We start from the raw sequence: 21297 nt of genomic DNA on the forward strand, positions 1-21297 counted from the left end.
TGATGACCCCTCGTCCAGAGTCCCGGTTTGTTTGGTTGAGAAAGGGGATCCGGGAAACGCCTTGGAGGGATTGGAGCGCGAACTGTCCACTATTTCCACGCGCCGCGACTGCCTTGCGGCCTGGGAACCTGCAAAGAAGTTCATGCATGCCCTTAAATCTTTCCCCTGACAGCAACGCTCGGGCCCATCACGGTTGCTGGGGACCCTCCCGCGGTAACCTAGTCAGCTGTGGGGTTCGTTGGAGGCTGGTCCGTTTCTGCAGTCGTGTAAACATTGGTGATTTAATATTTGCATCTCGTCAGTTCCGTCCCTCCAAGCTTGGCGTCAACTGCCAAACTACATTTTGTTCTTTGCGCCTCCCATCCCCCATCTCAACCTTCATACATCTCCTAAGGTTGGCGCCGCCCCTCCCTGGTTGCAGGTACGTCGCCCTTCACCTCGCGGTTTATAAGTCTTTATTAACCTGTTCAGTTAGTACTTTTATCAACCTTCACCTCGATTATCCACCAGATATTGGTCTTCTTTGTTTTGCGATATTAGCCTCTTCGCCTGCTTTTCAGTTCGCCGACACAGACTGGTTATCCTACACCAAACATGGGAGATATCCAGAACTCTGCGCCCACTTTCGGCGCTAGGAAGAATATCGACCCCAGTCAAAATGCCGTCAAGAGGTCAGTCCACTTTTCACTGAGCTGGTGCATGTTTGATAGACAATGAACATGTTGATGTATCGGCCACTGACTGTTAATGACTGCAAACAGATTGCAGACGGAGCTTATGCAGCTAATGACATCGCCGGCGCCGGGCGTGTCTGCCTTCCCCTCTGCCGACGGCAATCTCCTTTCGTGGCGGGCCACCATCGAGGGACCTGAGGATACCCCTTATGCCGGCCTCACCTTCAAGCTTAGTTTTGAATTTCCTGCGAATTATCCTTACGCGCCGCCTACGGTGCTGTTCAGAACCCCGATCTACCATCCCAACGTGGACTTTTCTGGACGCATCTGTCTCGACATCCTCAAGGATAAGTGGACTGCTGCTTACAACACTCAGACCGTCCTGCTGAGCTTGCAATCCCTGCTTGGAGAGCCGAACAAGTAAGGACTTCACATGCTCTCTCATTCAGATCTACGAGACGAGAGCTAACATATATCACAGCGCTTCCCCGCTCAACGGCGAGGCGGCTGAGCTTTGGGACAAGGACCCGGCTTTGTTCAAGACCAAGGTCATGGACCGTCACAGGGACATTGACGACGACTGAAGGCGAAATGCAGGAACAGTTTAGGAGAGCATTGGGTTAGGAGAAAATTGGTTTGTTCAGGTTGGAATCCCTGGCGTATTGGTCTCTGGAACAGGATTGCATTATCAGGGCGGGTTTGTTTAATGGGTATCCCGTTGTTGCTCGCGTCTGCTACCGGTTGCAGACTGGCTTTATGAAGTACATCAAGCATTGGTTGTAATGGACAGTATATCGTCCATAGAGCGTATCATTTTTCATGTCGAAGCCCCTGCCTGACCATCTGCGACGCCCTCACACTGCGATTGTCTTCCCTCATCGTTGCTGGAGGCGGTTTGGTGGTATCGAAGGTGCCGTGTTCCATTTTACGAACCCTTTATTCGTAATGCGAAGCTAGATGCCATGCGAAAACTCCGGAAGCCCAATGCCGCCCTGAACCTGAACCGCGGTCCCTTCGTGCCAAAAATTCGTTTTGCCAGAACACCCAAATTTACTCCTCAACGACAACGGTGTGGAGACCCTTGGGGTTCTTCACGTTGACGGCCTGGACGTAGCTGTAGAGCTTCTCCTTGGCGCCCTCCTCGTCGTTACGGCGGCGCGAGATACGGACACGGAGACGGTAGGCAACGCCCTTGACACCCTGCTCCCAGACCTTCTTGTTGAGCTGGGGGTCGATGCGGACATCGGTGGTACCCTATAAATCACAGAGTCATGTCAGTCTTTGGTGTTCGTTCAAACTGACCACGCTGTGTCCCCAACTCCAATGTCGTCTCCATAGCTCCAGTTCCTCCAGATCGGGTTGGTGTTCGTCGCTGCACGTACCATCGCCTTGTAAGCGAACTCCTTGATCTCCTTGATGGCGCGAGGAGCCCTCTTCTTGAAGGTGACACCGTGCATCTGCGCCAGGGTCAATATTCCGTCTTCTTTCGTCGGGTCGATTGTTCGGTACTGCTTACGCGCTTGTGCATGTGGATGGTGTACTCGCGGGCGACAACGTCGGCGATGGCCGAGCGCTGGGTCTTACCGGTGGGCTTCTTGGACGACATTCTGAACAGCTTGTTAGCAAAGGAGGGGTTCCGCGAAGCAGGGCCGTGTCTCGAGAGCTGGCGAACGGCTGACTCGAAATTGGACGGGCAAAAATAGGAGGGGCCGTAGTTACGTACTTTGGAGATGGCGGTGTCTCGTACACTCGGTGGTCGGGTGAGAGTCGTCGAAGTCGTTGGGTGCTGCGGCAAACGATAAACCTCCCAATGAATTTTGCACCGGATTTTTCCACGAAATCTGGAAAGTGCGGACCTGGGCTCAACTCGCCTCGCTTACCTTACCCTAAACGGAAGGACGGCTGGCAAAGTCGAGCCCCCACCACTTCTGCCATCTGTCGTCCAGCCGACAGCTGGCACAGCACTACTCGTCCGTCCCCCAAAGCTTTCAATTTCCGAGTGACCTCTGCAATCTCCCTGGTGCTCGCCAGGGAGACTGCTGTTGCACCTAGTGCACCTTGAGATCAACAATTCATGCTGCCCTGTTTCCATGCTTCGCGATTGCCCTGTCGTCCTCGGGCTGTTAGTTTTGTCACCAGTGCCTGATGAGCCTGCGCCAAAAGACGGTGGGCCTCGCAAAGCCTGTTCGTTCACCACATCCACGCATTCCCACGTCCTAAGTAGTACTTACCTACCTAAAGTCCCAACACCCCGTCCCTTCGTCAACTCCCGTCATTCGTTCCATTCCCGTCACTCGTTGCTCTGCACCCGACCCGACTTCCGTCGTCAACCACACCCAACTTTCCAACTCGTCATTCGTTACCTACCCAACAAACTGCCGACTTGCAGCCATCGCTGTGTCCAGACCAAATCACTCTATCCGAGAGCGTTGCGCGCAAACCACATTCGTTTTTGACAAGAAAAGAACATAATCGCCAAGAAATTAAAAAGCAAAGTCTCGATTGAATCAAACTCCTTTTCTCGTGCACCCGGCAACCGTGACTCGCGAAATTCTCGACTGACGTCAAACCTTTATCGCTCCCGAACCGCGCAATCGATCGAAATTCACACTTTTGCTCACTACTTACAACTTGCTCTCCTCGGACAACCTTCAGCCAATACAGCTTTCTTGCCCCGCTCTCCACCCCATTCTTCGCCGGCGCCCTTTCGCTCTCCGTCCCTCGGGTTATCATATCGCCCTCGTCCGCCGTCAAATTTAGGTCGAGTTCCAGGTCCCGTTCACGTCTCGTCAAAATGACGGAGCCCATAGCACACACGCCCTCCCCTCAACCCGACCTTAATCGGAACCGACTCCCCACCCTGTTCGAGGTCCTCAGCAGGCGGACGCTTCCGCCCGTCGATCTGTTCTCTTTCTATATTTATATGAGAGACCAGCAGCGCTCTGTTGACTACCTCGATTTCTGGTTGGTTTTTCCAACTCTCGGTGCTTTGTTGACAATGGCAGCTCCTAACCAGAGACAGGCTCGATGTCGCCCAACACATGTCACTATGCCGTCACTATGTTCGCGAATTGCGACGTTCCGTCCTTGTTGGTACGCCTGAGCCCGACCGAAGCTCCAAACGATCATCCGCCATTCTTGAGAGCATGGGAGATTTGAACCCCGTCGCAGGACCGTCAATGTGGGCGTCAGAGAAGGAGAAGGATCAAGATGCGCAAATGTCTGCCTTCCTGCGCGAGGATCGATCGATCACTCAGGAGTCCCCGCAAAGCAGCACCGACCGCCGTGGTCGTCCGAGCAACCTGAGCAACCAGCGAGAACTCACTACCGACTCGAATTCCCCAGCGCATGCCGTAGCGCGCGACGATATCAGAGCCTCGGCCGAGAAGATTCTTTACACCTTTCTCCTTCCCGGCGCAGAACGCGAGATCACTCTTCCGGGTTCCATCACTTCGGATGTCACAACTGCTATCGAGGATTATGGACGCGATGACCCGGAGGTGTTTGACGTGGCTAAGGATTATGTGTTTCAGGCCATGGAGAGGGACGCGTTCCCCGGCTTCCTTAGGATGAAGGCCCTCGGAAACCTCATCCCCCCCACATTGATGCTGCGCCTCATGATCGGTCTTGTGGCTATGTTCGGTGGCTTCTGGACTGCCTTCACTTTGATCTTCCTGAACGAATCTCGCCAAACAAGGTGTTGGGTATGTCACCAAACCGGCCGCATCTCGTTGATATCTCGGTTATCTTACTAACAGTTTACCAGGTTATCCTGCCTTTCACCATTGGAGTTTACTGTCTCTGTTCATATCAGTACTCACTCGACCCCATTCTCGCACTTGTCGGACTCAGTGAATATACCCCTTTCAACTTCTCCCGAGTTCGGGAGCCATACGTCCGAAAACTCCTCGCTCAGAGATCTATGGTGGTTCTCGCCGTCACTGCCGTTGTAGACGCCGCGCTATGCGTCTTGTTCATTCTCGTACCAGGAAAACGACTATGATCTGGTACACACGAGATCACGCGGTAATGGGCGGTTTTCTTTTCGGCGTTTTGGTTTGCTTAATTTATTGCCATAATACCCATGGGAGCTAGGACGGCACGGAAAATGGGACAATTGGCTTCCCCTGTTCTCGACAATGCCACGCCGTGTAATTTTTTCTTTGTACTGACGACGACCGGTTACCACTCTTAATTCAGGCGTGGATGTCGATAATCTGGTTTCAATTTTTTTTCTATTCAACTACTTTTCTCAACCTACCATTTTTGGAGTCATCCTAAATGAGGGCGGGGTCGTACAAGGCCATATTTCTTCTCCACTTCGACAACGATGGCGGAAGCTGACGAAGAGTGTCTCTTATTTCGTATTTTCCTTGAGACGGGAAAAAATGATATTTCTACTTGGGGGCAAAAGCGGGTTTCTTGTTTGTTACCTCCACGAACGTTATGAGACAAATGAAGCTTGCTGTTTTCACATCAGACCCAACACTCTTCTACAAGAGTAGAGTGGGGCGAGGTGAAGGAACGAACGGACGACGATGTACGGCGCAACCACTTCGGTTTGGTTTGGGCGTTATGGTCGGACGGGCTTCTTACTTTACCCCCGAGGCAAAGAAAGGCATAATAGTGATGGTAGAAAGGCTCGAATCTGATCACGAGGCGTTTCACTGTCTGGCACCTTTTTTTTTCCCCCCGAGGATCTATGGTGAACCCAAAAGGGAACACCACTTGTGCGAGAGTGTGTTATTTGTTCATGTATCGGATTTCCAGACTAGATGGGGGGGTCCGTATTCTGGATAGATACACGATCTTCGTTGTGACAGGAAACAGCCGAACACACAATCGGCCAATACCACACAATAAGTGTTGGTTTTGTTTCATTGTCACAGCCTTAATACCATTTTACTACTACCACCATCGACCCCCTACATACAACTACTTCTACCCAGGGGCAGCTTGTTGGGACTTACTCCACAACCAGGCAGGTACAGTAGACAGACTATGAGCGGCATCTTTCGGCTCAGCTCACTAAATACAATTCCTTTGTGTCCTTTTTGACTAGTTTTGTTGTGGTTACACCTGTGCAATGAGTGGCTGATAGAGATGTGCTATTGAATGGGAGGCTGGTTGAGTAAGAAAAGTGAGTAATAGTTGGTCCAATTCAGCAAAGAAGCTGTTGTGCTAAATCGATGATTTTGTTGAGGTGGGACGAACGGGAAATGAGAAGTCACACGAGCCTGCCGTGGTTGACACCATCGGGGCCCAGGTGAGAGAGAATCTAGGCCGCTACCTAGTCTCATTTATGGGAGTTTCGAATGGCCCTGCGTGATTCTGAGGGCTATACTTCCCATGCGGCTAGGTAGTCACCATGTAGAATTGCCACGCAAAGAACTTTTGGGAATAATCTGATGTACTCGCAGTCTTAAGCATTACAACATTTGATCGGTGGACATGATTTATTGAGATTGCTTTCTATTGTTTGGCCTCGAGTATAAATCGTAATGATGCTATGTTTCTAGCTGTTCGATCCGTTCTCCAGCTAATGGGCGGATGAACTAATACTTGTTGGAGAGGGGTCCAGGTTCCTGTCGGGTCTCCAACTCTGCTCCACAGAGTTGGCGACAAAACCACCGGACACGACAAAACCCAAACGGACAGCAAAAATGCAGCCCAAAAAGGGCAAAATCCTACCCTCCGACTTTGTAACGCTATAAATCTACTATTCCTAGACTAAAAAAATTCTTTTAACCTATATTCTCTTCATCTTTACTTTCTCTATCTTATTAATATTATTGCATATATATAACTATAAAAGCCGATTTACTACGGACTATAGAATTTCAATCTCTAATTTAGAATTTTACTATTATTTAGTAAATTTAGAAGCCTATAATTTCACTATTTCAAGTCCGATTACTATTATTATACTTTAGTTTTATATTTCTTTATAAAATAAATCTAATATATAATTTAATTAGATACTAATTACGTATATTATTAAATAGTATACCTTCATATTCTTATAAATATATACTAATATTTTAATATTTATATTTATATTTACGCCGGATATATATTAATATTATATTTACTACGTATATAACTAACTCTTTTACTTTCATAGTATTAGTAAAATATTTATTCGTTTTTTTTCTATAAAGAAAGTAAGTTTTCTAATTTTTTTCTTTTTTTTTTTCTTTAATTCATTCAATTTTCTTTTTTCTTCAACCAACCTAACTCTACTCTTATTTATTTACCCCCTAACCTTACTCAAATACCTTATTTTAATAATTCTAACCTTAGAAAGAATTCTAATAAAGAGGATTTAATTATTTCTAAATTAAATCCTAGTATTTCCTAACTTTTCTCCAATCCTCTTTATACTAATTCCAATATTATTAATACTAATACTAACGATACTAATAATAATAAAAGCGAAAATAATAATGAGCTTTAAATTAAAAAAGCTGCCCAGTAGCTTTATTACTAATAATATTACTATAATAAACAATAATAGTAATAATAATAATAATAGTAATAATAATAATAATAATAATAATAACCTTTTTAGCTAATTAATATTCTAATTTCCTACTAACGAATTATATAGAACCAAACTCGTATCTTCTAGGCTACTATTAATACTAGAATTAATTATAATAATAGTAACGATTCTCTAAAAGTATTTAAAAAAAAGCCTATAATTCAAAATACTACCTATAAATTTAGTATATTAAAATCTTAAATTAGCTACTATAATTAATAATTATAATATAGGTTTTAGTACCTTTAATACTTAATTAGGCCTAGTAGAGGAAAGTCTAGCGGCCGTCTAATAAGTCTTATAGAAGTAGAAGACTAATTATTAGAAAAATATACTCTTTAATTTATTAATTCCTATAATTTAACTATTAAAGATTTACTTATTATTTCTACTAATAATCTACAAGTAAATAAAAACCCTCTTTAATTATTAATTAATAAATATTTTTATAGGAGATGGAAGAAGAATTATCCTTAGTTTAAACCTTCTAAATTTAACCTAATAAAATTAGATAGGGTTTCTATAAAATACTAAATATAGTTTGTATAATAGTTTTTCGATATACTATAAAAAATAATAAAGAAGTATTATATTAATTCTTTTAATTATTGGAATGTTAATGAAATAGGCTACTATATTACTATACTTAATAGTAATATTAAAATTCTAATAATTAAATTAGTAAAGAAAAGAAGAGTAAGTAGCCCTTTATTTTTTATTCTTTTTTTAATTATATTAATTTTTTTCTAACCTTAAATTACGAATTCTATTAATTACAAATTAATAATTTTAATTAGTACTAAAAGTACTATTAGTAAATCTATTCTAGTTTATTACATTCTCAAAACTAATCCAATAACTAATTGGGTTTTTTTTTAAGACTTTAATCTAAATATAAAGTTCAACGTTTCTAAAATAGTATTTAATAATACTTAGATTATATTAAATTAAGTAAAATATTTTAATAAATATTTTTAGAAGTACTTTACTAATACTTAACATTATAATTTAAATTTTAATAAGTAGTTTAGTATAACCCCTAAGGAAAAACGAATTATAATTCAAAATAATAAAATTATAATTCGAAAAGAAGAGAGTCTTTGTATATAATTAATGAAATGGCGAGAAAACCACAACAACAACACCAACACCACCACGACCAGCACGATGTATAAGGACCGTAGTTCTTAGCTGTTTAATTAAGTAGAGTAGTAGATAATTTTCAAGTCTTTTTGAATAGTCGAGATGGGAGGCATTAAGTTAGATACGATTTATTAGAGTCACGCATTTATTAAATGGCTTAATATTCAGTTTTCGCCGGAAAACGAGGGTAATTATCGGATCTTTCTATATCTTTCTTTCGGATATAAATAGGGATACAAATAAATATTTCCCTAAAAAAGATAAAGGATCATTTAGTATATTAAATAAATAAAGATAAATAATTAACGACTATTAAAAATTAATTTTATATAACTAAAAATCGTTAAAGAAATAGAAATTAATTATTTAATTTAATGAAAGGTTAATATTCCGTTAATCTCCTATCTTATTTCCTTATATTCAATCTCCTTTTTTTTCTATTCTTTTTCTATACTAATTATTTAGGTTTATTTAATTTAGAAAGTACTTCCCTAATCCTATATACTTTGAAAATTTTTAAAAAAAATCACTACTAAAAACTAATATATATATTCCTATATACCACCCCAAATCAAATCTTCCCTTTAAATCTACAACAAGTCCCCTAAACAAACTCACCTTCACATATATATATATATATAATTAGTACTTTCCTCTATTATTTCTATTACCCCTATATCCTCTCTTACTTTTCGTAATTAAATATCTTTTTCTAACGCCTTCAATAAGGAAATAATTATTTATTCTCCGAATAATATTGTCCTAAATCGTTCTAATAAATTATAAAGGTCCTTATAGTTTTAAACGAATATTTAAATTAAATCTTTCTTTAAATTCCGTTATAATTTAAGAAGGGTTATTAGGATTGTATTTAGGAAGGTTATTTAAATTGCGCTCTATATAGCGAATAAAGTAGACTAAAGAATTTACTATAAATTTATAGGAATTAAAATTAAATAGTACTACTACCTATAGTTAATCAATTACTAAATTTTAACTAATAATAGGAATTTCTCTAATTAAATAAAAATTCTTAAATCCGGATATTAAGGATAATCTTTACTACGATATAAGTATAGGGTTTAATAGTATACGCTTATATTAAAAGGAATTAGAAGGAATAAATAGGTTCGAAGGCTTCTTAAAATTTAAAGGGATTAGTAATTAATTAATCCTCCTTACTTAAATAAATATTTATACTAAATTTATAAGTAATTCTAAGGTACTTAATAGGCTAATATTTCTTAAAATTAATAGAATTCTATTTTCTAATAATAATTTAAAAGTTCCTATATTTTTAAGTAAAAGAGGAATTTACAATTATATATAATTCATTAGAATATTAATAAAAAGAATTCTAATTTCCTTAGGAGGGTTAGATATAATTAATATTAAATTCTAATATATTTAATTATTAACAATTAATTAAATAAAGGCACTTTATCTCCTAATTAAATAAAAATTAAAAGGTAATAATACTATTAGACGAAATGAAATTAGAGTAGAGGCCGGCTAATTCGTTATCCTTAAATTCTAAAAACGAATTATAATTTATCGAAGTAGAATTAGAATTAAAATCGAATTTTAGGAAGAAATTAAGGGTAAATAAATATCATTTAAGAAAAAAATTAATCTTCTAACCTCTTTTTATTATATTATAAAAGTAAGAGAGGAAGAATTGGATAATAAAAAGCTAAATAACAAAGAACTTTCGCTATTATTTTCCTTAATAGGTCTAATTAATATATATTGGAATAAAGGAAAATTAATTATAATATTAGGGCTATTATATAATTAATAATAAAGAAAAATCTCTATACCTTCGAACCTTTATAATTGGTTCTCTTTAATTTAAGTAATATAATCCTTAGGTTATATAAAATACTAAAATTTTTTTCTAGTACCGTATATATGTTTACTTTATTAGGAAAGGATATTATTAGATTTACTATCTACTATAAATAATACTTCTCCTAAAGGATTCCTAAATAGGCCTTTAGGTTACTATTACTTTATTTATAAAATATTATAAATTATTCTCTAATATTATTGTACTATAACATTCTCTCTCTACTCTTATTTAAATACTATATACTCTTTTAATACTATACTCTATTTCTAAATTTTAAGTATAAACATCCAAAAATTTAAATTACATTCTACTAATCTTATTCATATAACTTCTACCACTATCAATCCACAAATCTAATCGGATTTTTAAATAACGAAGTTAATCTAACGAATAAAAAGGCCTAAGTCAGACTTTATTACCCCCCAAACGCTAAATTTTTAAAATAATGAAATTAAGGCTAATTCTATATTTTTTAATATAGAACTATATAGATTAGAATTGTAATAATCCTATTAACTTACTAATTAATTAAAAATAGCTACCGAAAAATACATATTTTATAAATAAATAGGGATTACCTAAAACCTTTTTTCCCTTATAAATAATTCAATATCGTTCGAATTAATTATATATTTTAGAATTTTATTAGTATTATTTAATTAAGTATACTTATTCAATACAAAAATCATTCTTAACCCCTTTCTAATTACTTATAGAAATAAAGTAATTAAATTATTAATATAAGTGAAGGTATATTTATCGATATTATACCAAAGGTTGGCCAAGCGTACTATAAATCGCTTCCAATTATAAAAACTATTTTTATTTAGTAGGAAGGCGCCTACTTAATTAAATTGCAATTCAAAGCGGAAAAGCTTGCCGAATAATTCGTCGGCGTTTAATTCGTTATAAAGTAGGCTAAAATCAAAACGCCAATCTAATTAAATACTATTTAGCTAGGGATAATTAAAAGGTATATACCTATTCTTTAATTTTAGATTTCGAGGGGGGCTAAAATATACTTTATAAACCCTATATTTATTATTATACTTTAATATCCAATTATATAATTAGTTTATTCTTATAATATTCAACTATCTATTAATTATTTTCAATAAGCTAGGGAAGGATCCCCAACAATCTTGAACGTACTAATTAGTAAAGCCTTAGAATATAGTCTTTAATAATTCGGACGTAATATTAATATTTAACCGAGGTATTCGATTAATAATATTCTAATTAAGTATTATTCTAAAAGCTTCCTAAATCTATTTAAATTGGAAGTTTAATAATAGCGTAATTACCCGCTTATCAAACTAGTTAAAAATCGGCATTCTACTATACCCTTGTAAAAATTAAAGGCTACGAATAGGAATAAATTACTAGGGTTATTTATTATTAATATTATTAGATCTTACTACCTTAATTAGGTTTAAAATAGTTTAAAGCTTTTTACCTTCAATTTTATTGGATTTACTTACATTATTATTATTTAAAATAGTTTAAACCTTATTATAGGAAGAAATATAATTACTAAAAAATATATTAATAAAGTAATATCGTAAGTAATTAATCTATAAGTATTAGAAGAAGAAAAAGTTAAAATTAATATTTAATATTTTAAAATATACTAAACTATATATAGTAAAAGAATTAATAATATAGGTCGGGCTAGATTAGGGTTACTTTAATAGAGAAGAAAAAGTTCTAAAAGTTTTTAAATTTCTTAATATTATTACTATAAGGAGAAGAAAAGGAAGGTAAGGAAAAGGCTAGGGGAAGAAGGTATTATATAGATAATTCGTAAATTATCCGACTATTAAATTCAAATATTAAAAATATTTTTTTAAAACTACTACTCGCTTAGCTAATAATATAATACTTAACCTTATAATATTTACCTCCAATATAATCGATTTATTTATTTTTTCAAAGTAAATACTTAAATAATAAAGGTAATAAACTACAAAGGTTTAAAGTAGTAGGAATTTTTTATCTCTTTTTTTTCTAATAGTTATAATAACTTTAATAATTACCTAAAATAATAAACTTTCTCTAAATAATTACTTTCTCCTAAAATAATAAATAACAAATTAAATATTAATAATAATCTATTATTAGAATATAAAAACCTACTTCCCTCAATCGGATTTCCCTTCTTACCTCCTTCCTTTTCTAATTAATTCCCTGTTATTCTATTAATTTTCTTCTTTCTATATTAAATACCTACTATTAAAATATCTACTTATAGCTTTAACCAGTTTCAAAAATGCGCAAATCCTATATAATTTCTTCCTCCTACTATTATCAACTAGTTAATTAATACCCGTCAGAACGTCTACAAAAATAATATTTATTGGCTATAATATAATAATATTTCTAAACCAATTTATCCCTATTCTATTTCTTATTAAATTCAATACAATAACCGTCCTAAAACTTACAAATTTCTCTATTTATAAATCTAGTAATAAATTAAGCTAAGACCTTTACTTATAGACACTATTTAGGGAACTTATATACTAATAAAGGATATAAAATTAATTATCGCTTATTTAAAAATCTACACTATACTTTACCTTTTTAAAACATTATATTTTATTCTTTTATAGGGATTCTCTAACCGTTAGGAAACGTTCTTATAAATATTTAATAGTTTTAGGGCTAAAGGATAATTTCTAAATTAAATTAAATAAATAATAACTTCCCCTAATATAGTATTAAATTTAATTTAAATTAATACTAAGGGTAATTAGCCTTTTAGTCGTTATACCTATTATATAACTTAATGAAATAAGCGGTTAAAAGCGTTAATTATTTAAATTTTTAGTAAAAATATATATTTCTATTTACTTAATTAATTCTCTACTAATTTTCTTCTCTAAATGCCAATAATTCGCTATAATATAATTACTACGTTTCAATATACTAAAAAAAATATATATTAATATTCCGCAATACCTCCAACGAATTTAAATAGACTATAATTATAAATCCTTTTATAGAATATTATTTATTTTTATTACCTAACTTCAAGAATAACATCTATAATAACTATATATAGTATTACAAAATAGCCAAAAAGTACACTATAAACTCTATTTCTTTAGAGCTCATTTCCAAAGTAAATAATTCTAATAAGTTTAAAACTAAATAATATAATAATCGGGAGGTTTAGACTATAATTAATATTCCTCCTTTATAATTTCGTACTAGACTATTCTTTAGGGGTAAAATTAAGTTTTAAATTAAATATCTTTAACGGGAAAAGGAATTATATATTAAAGGTCTAGGGTTAGATTCCTCTAATATATAAAGGTTAATAAAGTAATTAATATATTTATACGGTATTTTAGGACGGGAATTCTAATATAGGAAATATACAAAAAATTTTTCTCTAGGAGTAATAGGGACAATTATTTCAAATATCTTTAAACGTTTTAATTTTTCTTTTTAATTTCTCGTATATTATTAATTAAAAATAAAATAAATTTAATAATACATAGGGAGATAGTAAATAAAGTCCACAAGGAATATTTCTTAATATTATAATAATATATAATCCTTTTTATCTTTCTCTTCCCTTCGAAAGGAATAATAATATCTACTCGGTTCCTTTCGTACGAAATAGTAAACTAATTAAAGTTCCTTACTTCCTAACCTATATATTAATTTCCAATCTTTAAACTTCCCTTTAAACAAAACAATTTTAAATTTCCTATTATTCTATTATAGTATCTAACGTATTTTCCTCCTACTATCTTATTTAATTATACAATCTATAATTTTTCTAATAGTATCTTCGTAAATTACAAATTCCTCTAAAATCTCTTTCGGGCATAACAAAGGAAGCGTCTCCTATTTAATTATATTACAATCTAATTCTAGCTATATATTAATATATAAAAAATATTTTTTAATTCTCTTAACCGGATAAAAATTCGTAATATTAATACCGTCTAAAATTTTTAAAAAATATTTATATTTAGAAACAATTTTTCTAATACGAAACAGGCCAAACTAATAATAAATAAATTTTCGGACTAAACTTATATCGATTCGTCGAACACAATCGTAAATTAATATAAAATCCCCTACCTATAATTTTATAATATTAAGTCTAATCTTTCTTTTATTTATTATATTATAATATTCTATAGCCTTCTACTATACTACAAAAACTCACTTAATTGCAAGGGTAAATCTATATTCACTATTTTAGAATAAACGGGTTCTAATAAATATTAAATCGAACCGGGCTTCTAGTAATCTATCGTCCTATATATCACCCCATCGTATAATTCTCCAAAAAAATAAATTAAACTTAATTAATAAAATAAAATCATTAAAATAGTAAGAAAACCACAACAACAACACCAACACCACTACAACCAGCACGATGCATAAGGACCGTAGTTCTTAGTTATCTAATTAAGTAGAGTGGTAAATGATTTTCAAATCTTTTCGAATGGTCGAAATAGGAGGTATTAAACTAAATATAACTTATTAGAATTACATATTTATTAAATAGCTTAATATTCAGTTTTCGCCGGAAAATAAGGGTAATTATCGGATCTTTCTACATTTTTCTTTCGGATACAAATAGGAATATAAATAAATATTTCTCTAAGAAGGATAAAGGATTACTTAATATATTAAATAAATAAAGACAAATAATTAATAACTATTAAAAATTAATTTTATATAACTAAAAATTACTAAAGAGATAGAAACTAATTATTTTATTTAATGAAAGGTTGATATTCTATTAATCTCCCATCCTATTTCCTTATATTCAATCTCCTTCTTTTTTTATTCTTTTTCTATATTAATTATCCAAGTTTACTCAATTTAGAAAGTACTTCCCTAATCCTGTATACTTTGAAAATTTTTGAAAAAAATCACTGCTGAAAACTAATATATATGTTCCTATATATTACCCTAAATTAAATCTTCCCTTTAAATTTACAATAAATCCCCTAAATAAATTTACCTTTATATATATATATATATATAATTAGTACCTTCCTCTATTATTTTTATTACCCCTATATTCTCTCTTACTTTTAATAATTAAATATTTTTCTCTAATACTTTTAGTAAGGAGATAGTTATTTATTCTCTAAATAATATCGTCCTAGGTCGTTCTAATAAATTATAAAGGTCCCTATAATTTTAAACGAATATTTAGATTAAATCTTTCTTTAAATTCTATTATAATTTAAGAAGGGTTATTAGAATTATATTTAGGAAGGTTGTCCAAATTATATTCTATATAGCGAATAAGGTAGATTAAAGAGTTTACTATAAATTTATAAGAATTAAAATTAAATAGTACTACTACCTATAATTAATTAACTATTAGGTTTTAATTAGTAATAGGAGTTTCTTTAACTAAGTAAAAGCTTTTAGATCTAGATGCTAAGGATAATCCTTATTATAATATAAATATGGGGTTTAATAGTATACGTTTATATTAAGAGGAATTGGAGGGAGTAGACGGGTTCGAAGGCCTCCTAAAATTTAAAAGGATTAGTAATTGATTAATCCTCTTTATTTAAGTAAATATTTGTACTAAATTTATAAGTAATCCTAAGGAACTTAGTAGGTTAATACTTTTCGGAATTAATAGAATTCTATTTTCTAATAATAGTTTAAAAATTCTTATATTTCTAAATAGAAGAGGAATTTATAGTTATATATAATTTATTAGAATATTAATAGAAAGAGCTTTAATTTCCTTAGGAGGGTTAAATATAATTAGTATTAAATTCCAATGTATTTAATTATTAATAATTAGTTGAATAGAGGTACTTCGTTTCCCAATTGAATAAGGATTGAAAAGTAATGATACTATTAAATAAAATAAAATTAGAATAGAGGCCGGCTAATTCGTTATCTTTAAATTCTAAGAATAAATTATAATTTATTGAAGTAGAATTAGGATTAGAATTAAATTTTAAAAAGAATTTAAAAGTAAATAAATATCGTTTAAGGAAGAGATTAATCTTTTAATTTTTCTTTATTATATTATAAAAGTAGGAAAGGAAGAATTGGACGATAAAGAACTAAATAATAAAGAACTTTCGCTATTATTTTCTTTAATAGGTCTAATTAATATATATTGGAATAAAGGAAGGTTAATTATAGTATTAAAGCTATTATATAGTTAGTAGCGAAGAAAGATCTCTATACCTCCGAACCTTTATAGTCGGTTCTCTTTAGCCTAAATAATATAATCCTTAGGCTATATAAGATACTAAGGTTTTTCTCTAGTATTATATATATGTTTATTTTATTAGGAAAGGATATTATTGGATTTACTATCTATTATAAATAATACTTCCCCTAAAGGATTCTTAAATAGGCCTTTAAATTACTATTATTTTATTTATAAAGTATTATAAATTATTTTTTAATACTATTGTACTATAATATTCTCTCTCTATTCTTATTTAAATATTATATATTCCTTTAATACTATACTCTACTTCTAAATTTTGGGTATAAGTATCTAAAAATTTAGATTATATTCTACTAATCTTATTTATATAGTTTCTACTACTATTAATCTATAAATCCAATTGGATTTTTAAATTATAAAATCGATTTAACGAATAAAAAGACCTAAATTAAATTTTATTACCCTTTAAATGTTAAATCTTTAAAATAATAAAATTAAGGTTAATTTTATATTCTTTAATATAGAACTATATAAATTAAAATTATAATAGTCCTATTGGCCTACCAACTAATTAAAGATAGCTACTGAAAAATATATATTTTGTAGGTATATAGGGATTACCCAAAATTTTTTTTCCCTTATAGGTAATTTAATATCACTTAAATTAATTATATATTTTAAAGTCTTATTAATATTATTTAATTAAATATACTTATTCAATACGAAGATTATTTTTGACCCTTTTTTAGTTATTTATAGAAGTAGGGTAATTAGATTGTTAATATAGGTGAAAGTATATTTATTAATACTATACTAAAGGTTGGCTAAGTGTACCGCAAATCGCTTCTAATTATAAAACCTATTCTTATTAAATAGGAAGGCGCCTACCTAATTAAATTACAATTTAAAGTGGAAAAATTTACTAAATAATTTATCGGTATTTAATTTATTATAAAGTAAGCTAAGATTAAAGTACTAATTTAGCTAAGTACCGCTTAGCCGGGGATAATTAAAAAATATATATTTATTTTTTAATTTCGGATCTCGAGGGGGGTTAAAATATATTTTATAAGCCCTATGTTTATTATTATATTTTAATATTTAATTATATAATTAATTTATTTTTATAATATTTAACCATCTATTAATTATTTTTAATAAATTAGGGAAGGGTCCCTAACAATCTTAAACGTATTAATTAATAAAGTTTTAGAATATAGTCTTTAATAGTTCGGGCGTAGTATTAGTATTTAATCGAAGCATTTAATTAATAATATTCCAATTAAGTATTATTCTAAAAGTTTCCTAAATTTATTTAAATCGGAAGTTTAACAATAGCGCAATTACCCGCTTATTAAACTAATTGAAAATCGGCACTTTACTATACCCTTATAAAAGTTAAAGGCTATAAATAGGAGTAGGCTACTAGGGTTATTTATTATTAATATTATTAGATCTTACTACCTTAATCGGACTTAAAGTAGTCTAAGGCTTTTTACCTTTAATTTTATTAGATTTACTTATATTATTATTATTTAAAGTAGTTTAAACCTTATTATAAGAAGAAGTACGGTTACTAGAAGATATATTAATAAAGTAATATTGCAAGTGATTGATCTATAGGTATTGGAAGAAGAAAAAACTAAGGTTAATATTTAATATTTTAAAATATATTGAACTATATATAATAAAAGAGTTAATAATATAGGTCGTACTAGATTAGGGTTGCTTTAATAGAGAAGAAAAAATTCTAGAAGTTTTTTTTTTTTTAGGCTTTTTAATATCGTTATTATAGGGAGAAGAAAAGGAAGGTAGGGAAAAGGCTGGAGGAAGAGGGTATTATATAGATAGTTTATAGATTATCCGACTATTAAATTTAAATATTAGAAATATTTTTTTAAAGCTACTACTCGCCTGGCTAGTAGTATAATACCTAACCTTATAATATTTGCCTCTAATATAATTAATTCATTCTTTCTTTTAAAGCGAATACTCAAGTAGTAAAGGTAGTAAACTATAAAGGTTTAAAGTAGTAGGAATTTTTTATCTCTTTTTTTTCTAGCGATTATAGTGACTTTAATAGTTACCTAAAATAATAAGCTTTCTTTAAACAATTACCTTCTCCTAGAATAGTAAATAATAGATTAAGTATTAATAATAATCTACTATTAGGGTATAAGAACTTATTTCCTTCGGTTGGATTTCCCTTCTTACTTTCTTCCTTTTTTAATTAATTCCCTATTATTCTATTAATTTTCTTTTTTCTATATTAAATACCTATTATTAAAATATTTATTTATAGTTCTAACTAGTTTTAAAAACGCGTAAATCCCGTACAATTTCTTCCTCCCGCTACTATTAATTAATTAATTAATATTCGTTAGAACGTTTATAAAAATAATATTTATTAGCTGTAGTATAATAATATTTCTAGGTTAATTTATCCCTATTCTATTTCTTATTAAATTTAATATAATAACCGCCTTAAAATTTATAAATTTCTCTATTTACGAATTTAATAATAAATTGGGCTAGGACTTTTACTTATAAATGCTATTTAAGGAACTTATATATTAATAGAGGGTATAAAATTAGCTATCGCTTATTTAAGAATCTATATTATATTCTACCTTCCTAAAATATTGTATTTTATTCTTTTATAAGGATTTTCTAATTATTAGAAAGTATTTTTATAAATATTTAGCGGTTTTAAGGCTAAGGGATAATTTCTAAATTAAGTTAGACAAATAATAGCTTCTTCTAATATAGTATTAAATTTAGTTTAGATCGACGCCAAAGGTAATTAGCCTTTTGGTTGCTATACCTATTATATAATTTAATGAAATAAATAGTTGAAGGCGTTAATTATTTAAATTTTTAGTAAAAAGTATGTATATCCGTTTAATTAATTAGTTCTCTACTAATTTTACTAGTAATTCGCTATAGTATAGCTACTACGTTTCGATATACTAAAAAGAATATGTATTAATATTCTACAGTACTTCTAATGAATTTAAATAAGCTATAATTATAAATCCTTTTATAGAATATTGTTCACTTTTATTGCCTAACTTTAAGGATAATATTTATAGTAATTGTATATAGTATTATAAAATAGTTAAAAAGTATATTATAAACTCTATTTCTTTAGAGTTTATTTTTAAAGTAAGTAATTCTAATAAATTTAAAACTGGATAATATAATAGTTAGAAGGTTTAGACCGTAGTTAATATTCCTCTTTTATAATTTTATATTAGACTATTCTTTAAGGGTAAGATTGGGCTTTAGGTTAAATATCTTTAATAGGAAAGGGAGTTACGTATTAGAGGTCTAGGGTTGGATTCCTCTAGTATATGAAGGTCGATACGGTATTCTGGGACGGGAATTCTAGTGTGGGAAATGTGTAAAAAAAAAAATTTTTCTCTAGGGGCAGTAGGGGCAGTTATTTTAAACGTTTTTAAACGTCTTAATTTTTTTAGTTTCTCGTATGTTACTAATTAGGAATGAAGTGAATTTAGTAGTATATAGGGAGATGGTAAGTGAAGTTTATAGGGAATATTTTTTAATATTATAATAATATATAATCCTTTTTATTTTTCTCTTCCTTTCGAAAAGAATAATAATATTTATTCGGTTCCTTTTGTACGAAATAATAAATTAATTAGAATTCTTTACTTTTTAGCCTATATATCGGTTTCTAATCTTTAAGCTTCTCCTTAGGCAAAATAATTTTAAATTTCCTATTATTCTATTGTACTATTTAATATATTTACTTTTTATTATTTTATTTAATTATATAATCTATAGTTTTTCTAATAGTATTTTTATTAATTATAGGTTCCTTTAGAGTCTCCTTCGGATATAGTAAAGGAAATATCTCCTATTTAATTATATTATAATCTAGTTCTAGTTATATATTAGTATATAAAAAGTATTTTTTAATTCTTTTAATTGGGTAAGGGTTCGTAATATTAATACTATTTAAAGTTTTTAAAAAATATTCGTATTTGGAAGTAATTTTTCTAATACGAAACGGACTAAACTAACGATAGGTAAATTTTTAGATTAAGCTTATATTAATTCGTCGAATATAATTGTAAATTAATATAAGATTCCCTACCTGTAGTTTTGTAATATCGGGTCTAATCTTTCCTTTATTTATTATATTATAGTATTCTACAGCCTTTTACTATACTGTAGAAATTCGTTTGGTTGTAAGGGTAAATTTGTGTTTATTGTCTTGGAGTAAACGGGTTCTGGTAAGTATTAAATCGAGCCGGGCTTTTGGTGATTTATTGTCCTGTATATTATTTTATTGTATAATTCTCTAGGAAGGTAAGTTAAATTTAATTGGTAAAATGGGATTATATTTGTGATTGAAATAGAAGGGAGTAAAATTATAATTTCTTCGGATTATAGTTCGATTTATAAATAGGATGTAAGGTAGTTAGGGTTTCTAATTAGATCCTATACCGCCTATAATCTTTATTAGTACTATTGTAATTGGGAAATACTTAATTTTATTTACCCTGTTTACTTTAGAATTATATAGTAAGATTTTAATAAAAGGAATGTTGAATTTCTTTAATAATTCTTTATAGTTTTTACGGAATTCGGATCCGCCGTTAATAATAATTAATAAGGGAAGGCCCTATTAATAAATAATTTATACTTTAATAAAATAAATAATATATTTCAAATTCACTATAGGGAGGATGTTTATTTTAATATAATTAGTGAAATTATTTCGCGTTTTAATGATCCCTATCCTTTTTCTATTCTTATTTAGTATATATTAGATATTTAATATTTATTTATAAAATGGTTATAGTAATGGATTAATATATTAAAAGGCATTAATAAACTGTTTAGGATTCTATTTCTAATAATTTAGGCAAGA

At 31.0% G+C, this 21297-nt stretch overlaps 3 protein-coding genes across 3 annotated transcripts; 2 read left to right on the plus strand and 1 right to left on the minus strand.

The window, feature by feature from the left end:
* Nucleotides 1-115: 115 nt before the first annotated feature.
* On the plus strand, nt 116-1674 carry B0T23DRAFT_73014 (ubiquitin-conjugating enzyme/RWD-like protein). The gene is made up of 3 exons (XM_062841712.1): nt 116-671; nt 762-1094; nt 1156-1674. The coding sequence occupies exons 1-3, from the start codon at nt 595-597 to the stop codon at nt 1256-1258; spliced, it is 513 nt and encodes a 170-aa protein (XP_062695299.1). The 5' UTR covers nt 116-594; the 3' UTR covers nt 1259-1674.
* A 50-nt stretch (nt 1675-1724) lies between these two features.
* Nucleotides 1725-2280, minus strand: B0T23DRAFT_312293 (60S ribosomal protein L31; the record flags this gene model as incomplete). The annotated part of the gene is made up of 3 exons (XM_062834678.1): nt 1725-1928; nt 2057-2131; nt 2191-2280. The coding sequence occupies 3 exons, from the start codon at nt 2278-2280 to the stop codon at nt 1725-1727; spliced, it is 369 nt and encodes a 122-aa protein (XP_062695300.1).
* Nucleotides 2281-3299: 1019 nt separating this feature from the next.
* B0T23DRAFT_72948 (RGS domain-containing protein) lies at nt 3300-4899 on the plus strand. Its single transcript, XM_062841711.1, has 3 exons — nt 3300-3638; nt 3697-4378; nt 4441-4899. The coding sequence occupies exons 1-3, from the start codon at nt 3469-3471 to the stop codon at nt 4675-4677; spliced, it is 1089 nt and encodes a 362-aa protein (XP_062695301.1). The 5' UTR covers nt 3300-3468; the 3' UTR covers nt 4678-4899.
* The last annotated feature ends 16398 nt before the right edge of the window (nt 4900-21297 follow it).

The sequence above is a fragment of the Neurospora hispaniola genome (assembly GCF_033458365.1).
Source record: "Neurospora hispaniola strain FGSC 10403 chromosome Unknown B0T23scaffold_2, whole genome shotgun sequence".
Taxonomy (NCBI): domain Eukaryota; kingdom Fungi; phylum Ascomycota; class Sordariomycetes; order Sordariales; family Sordariaceae; genus Neurospora; species Neurospora hispaniola.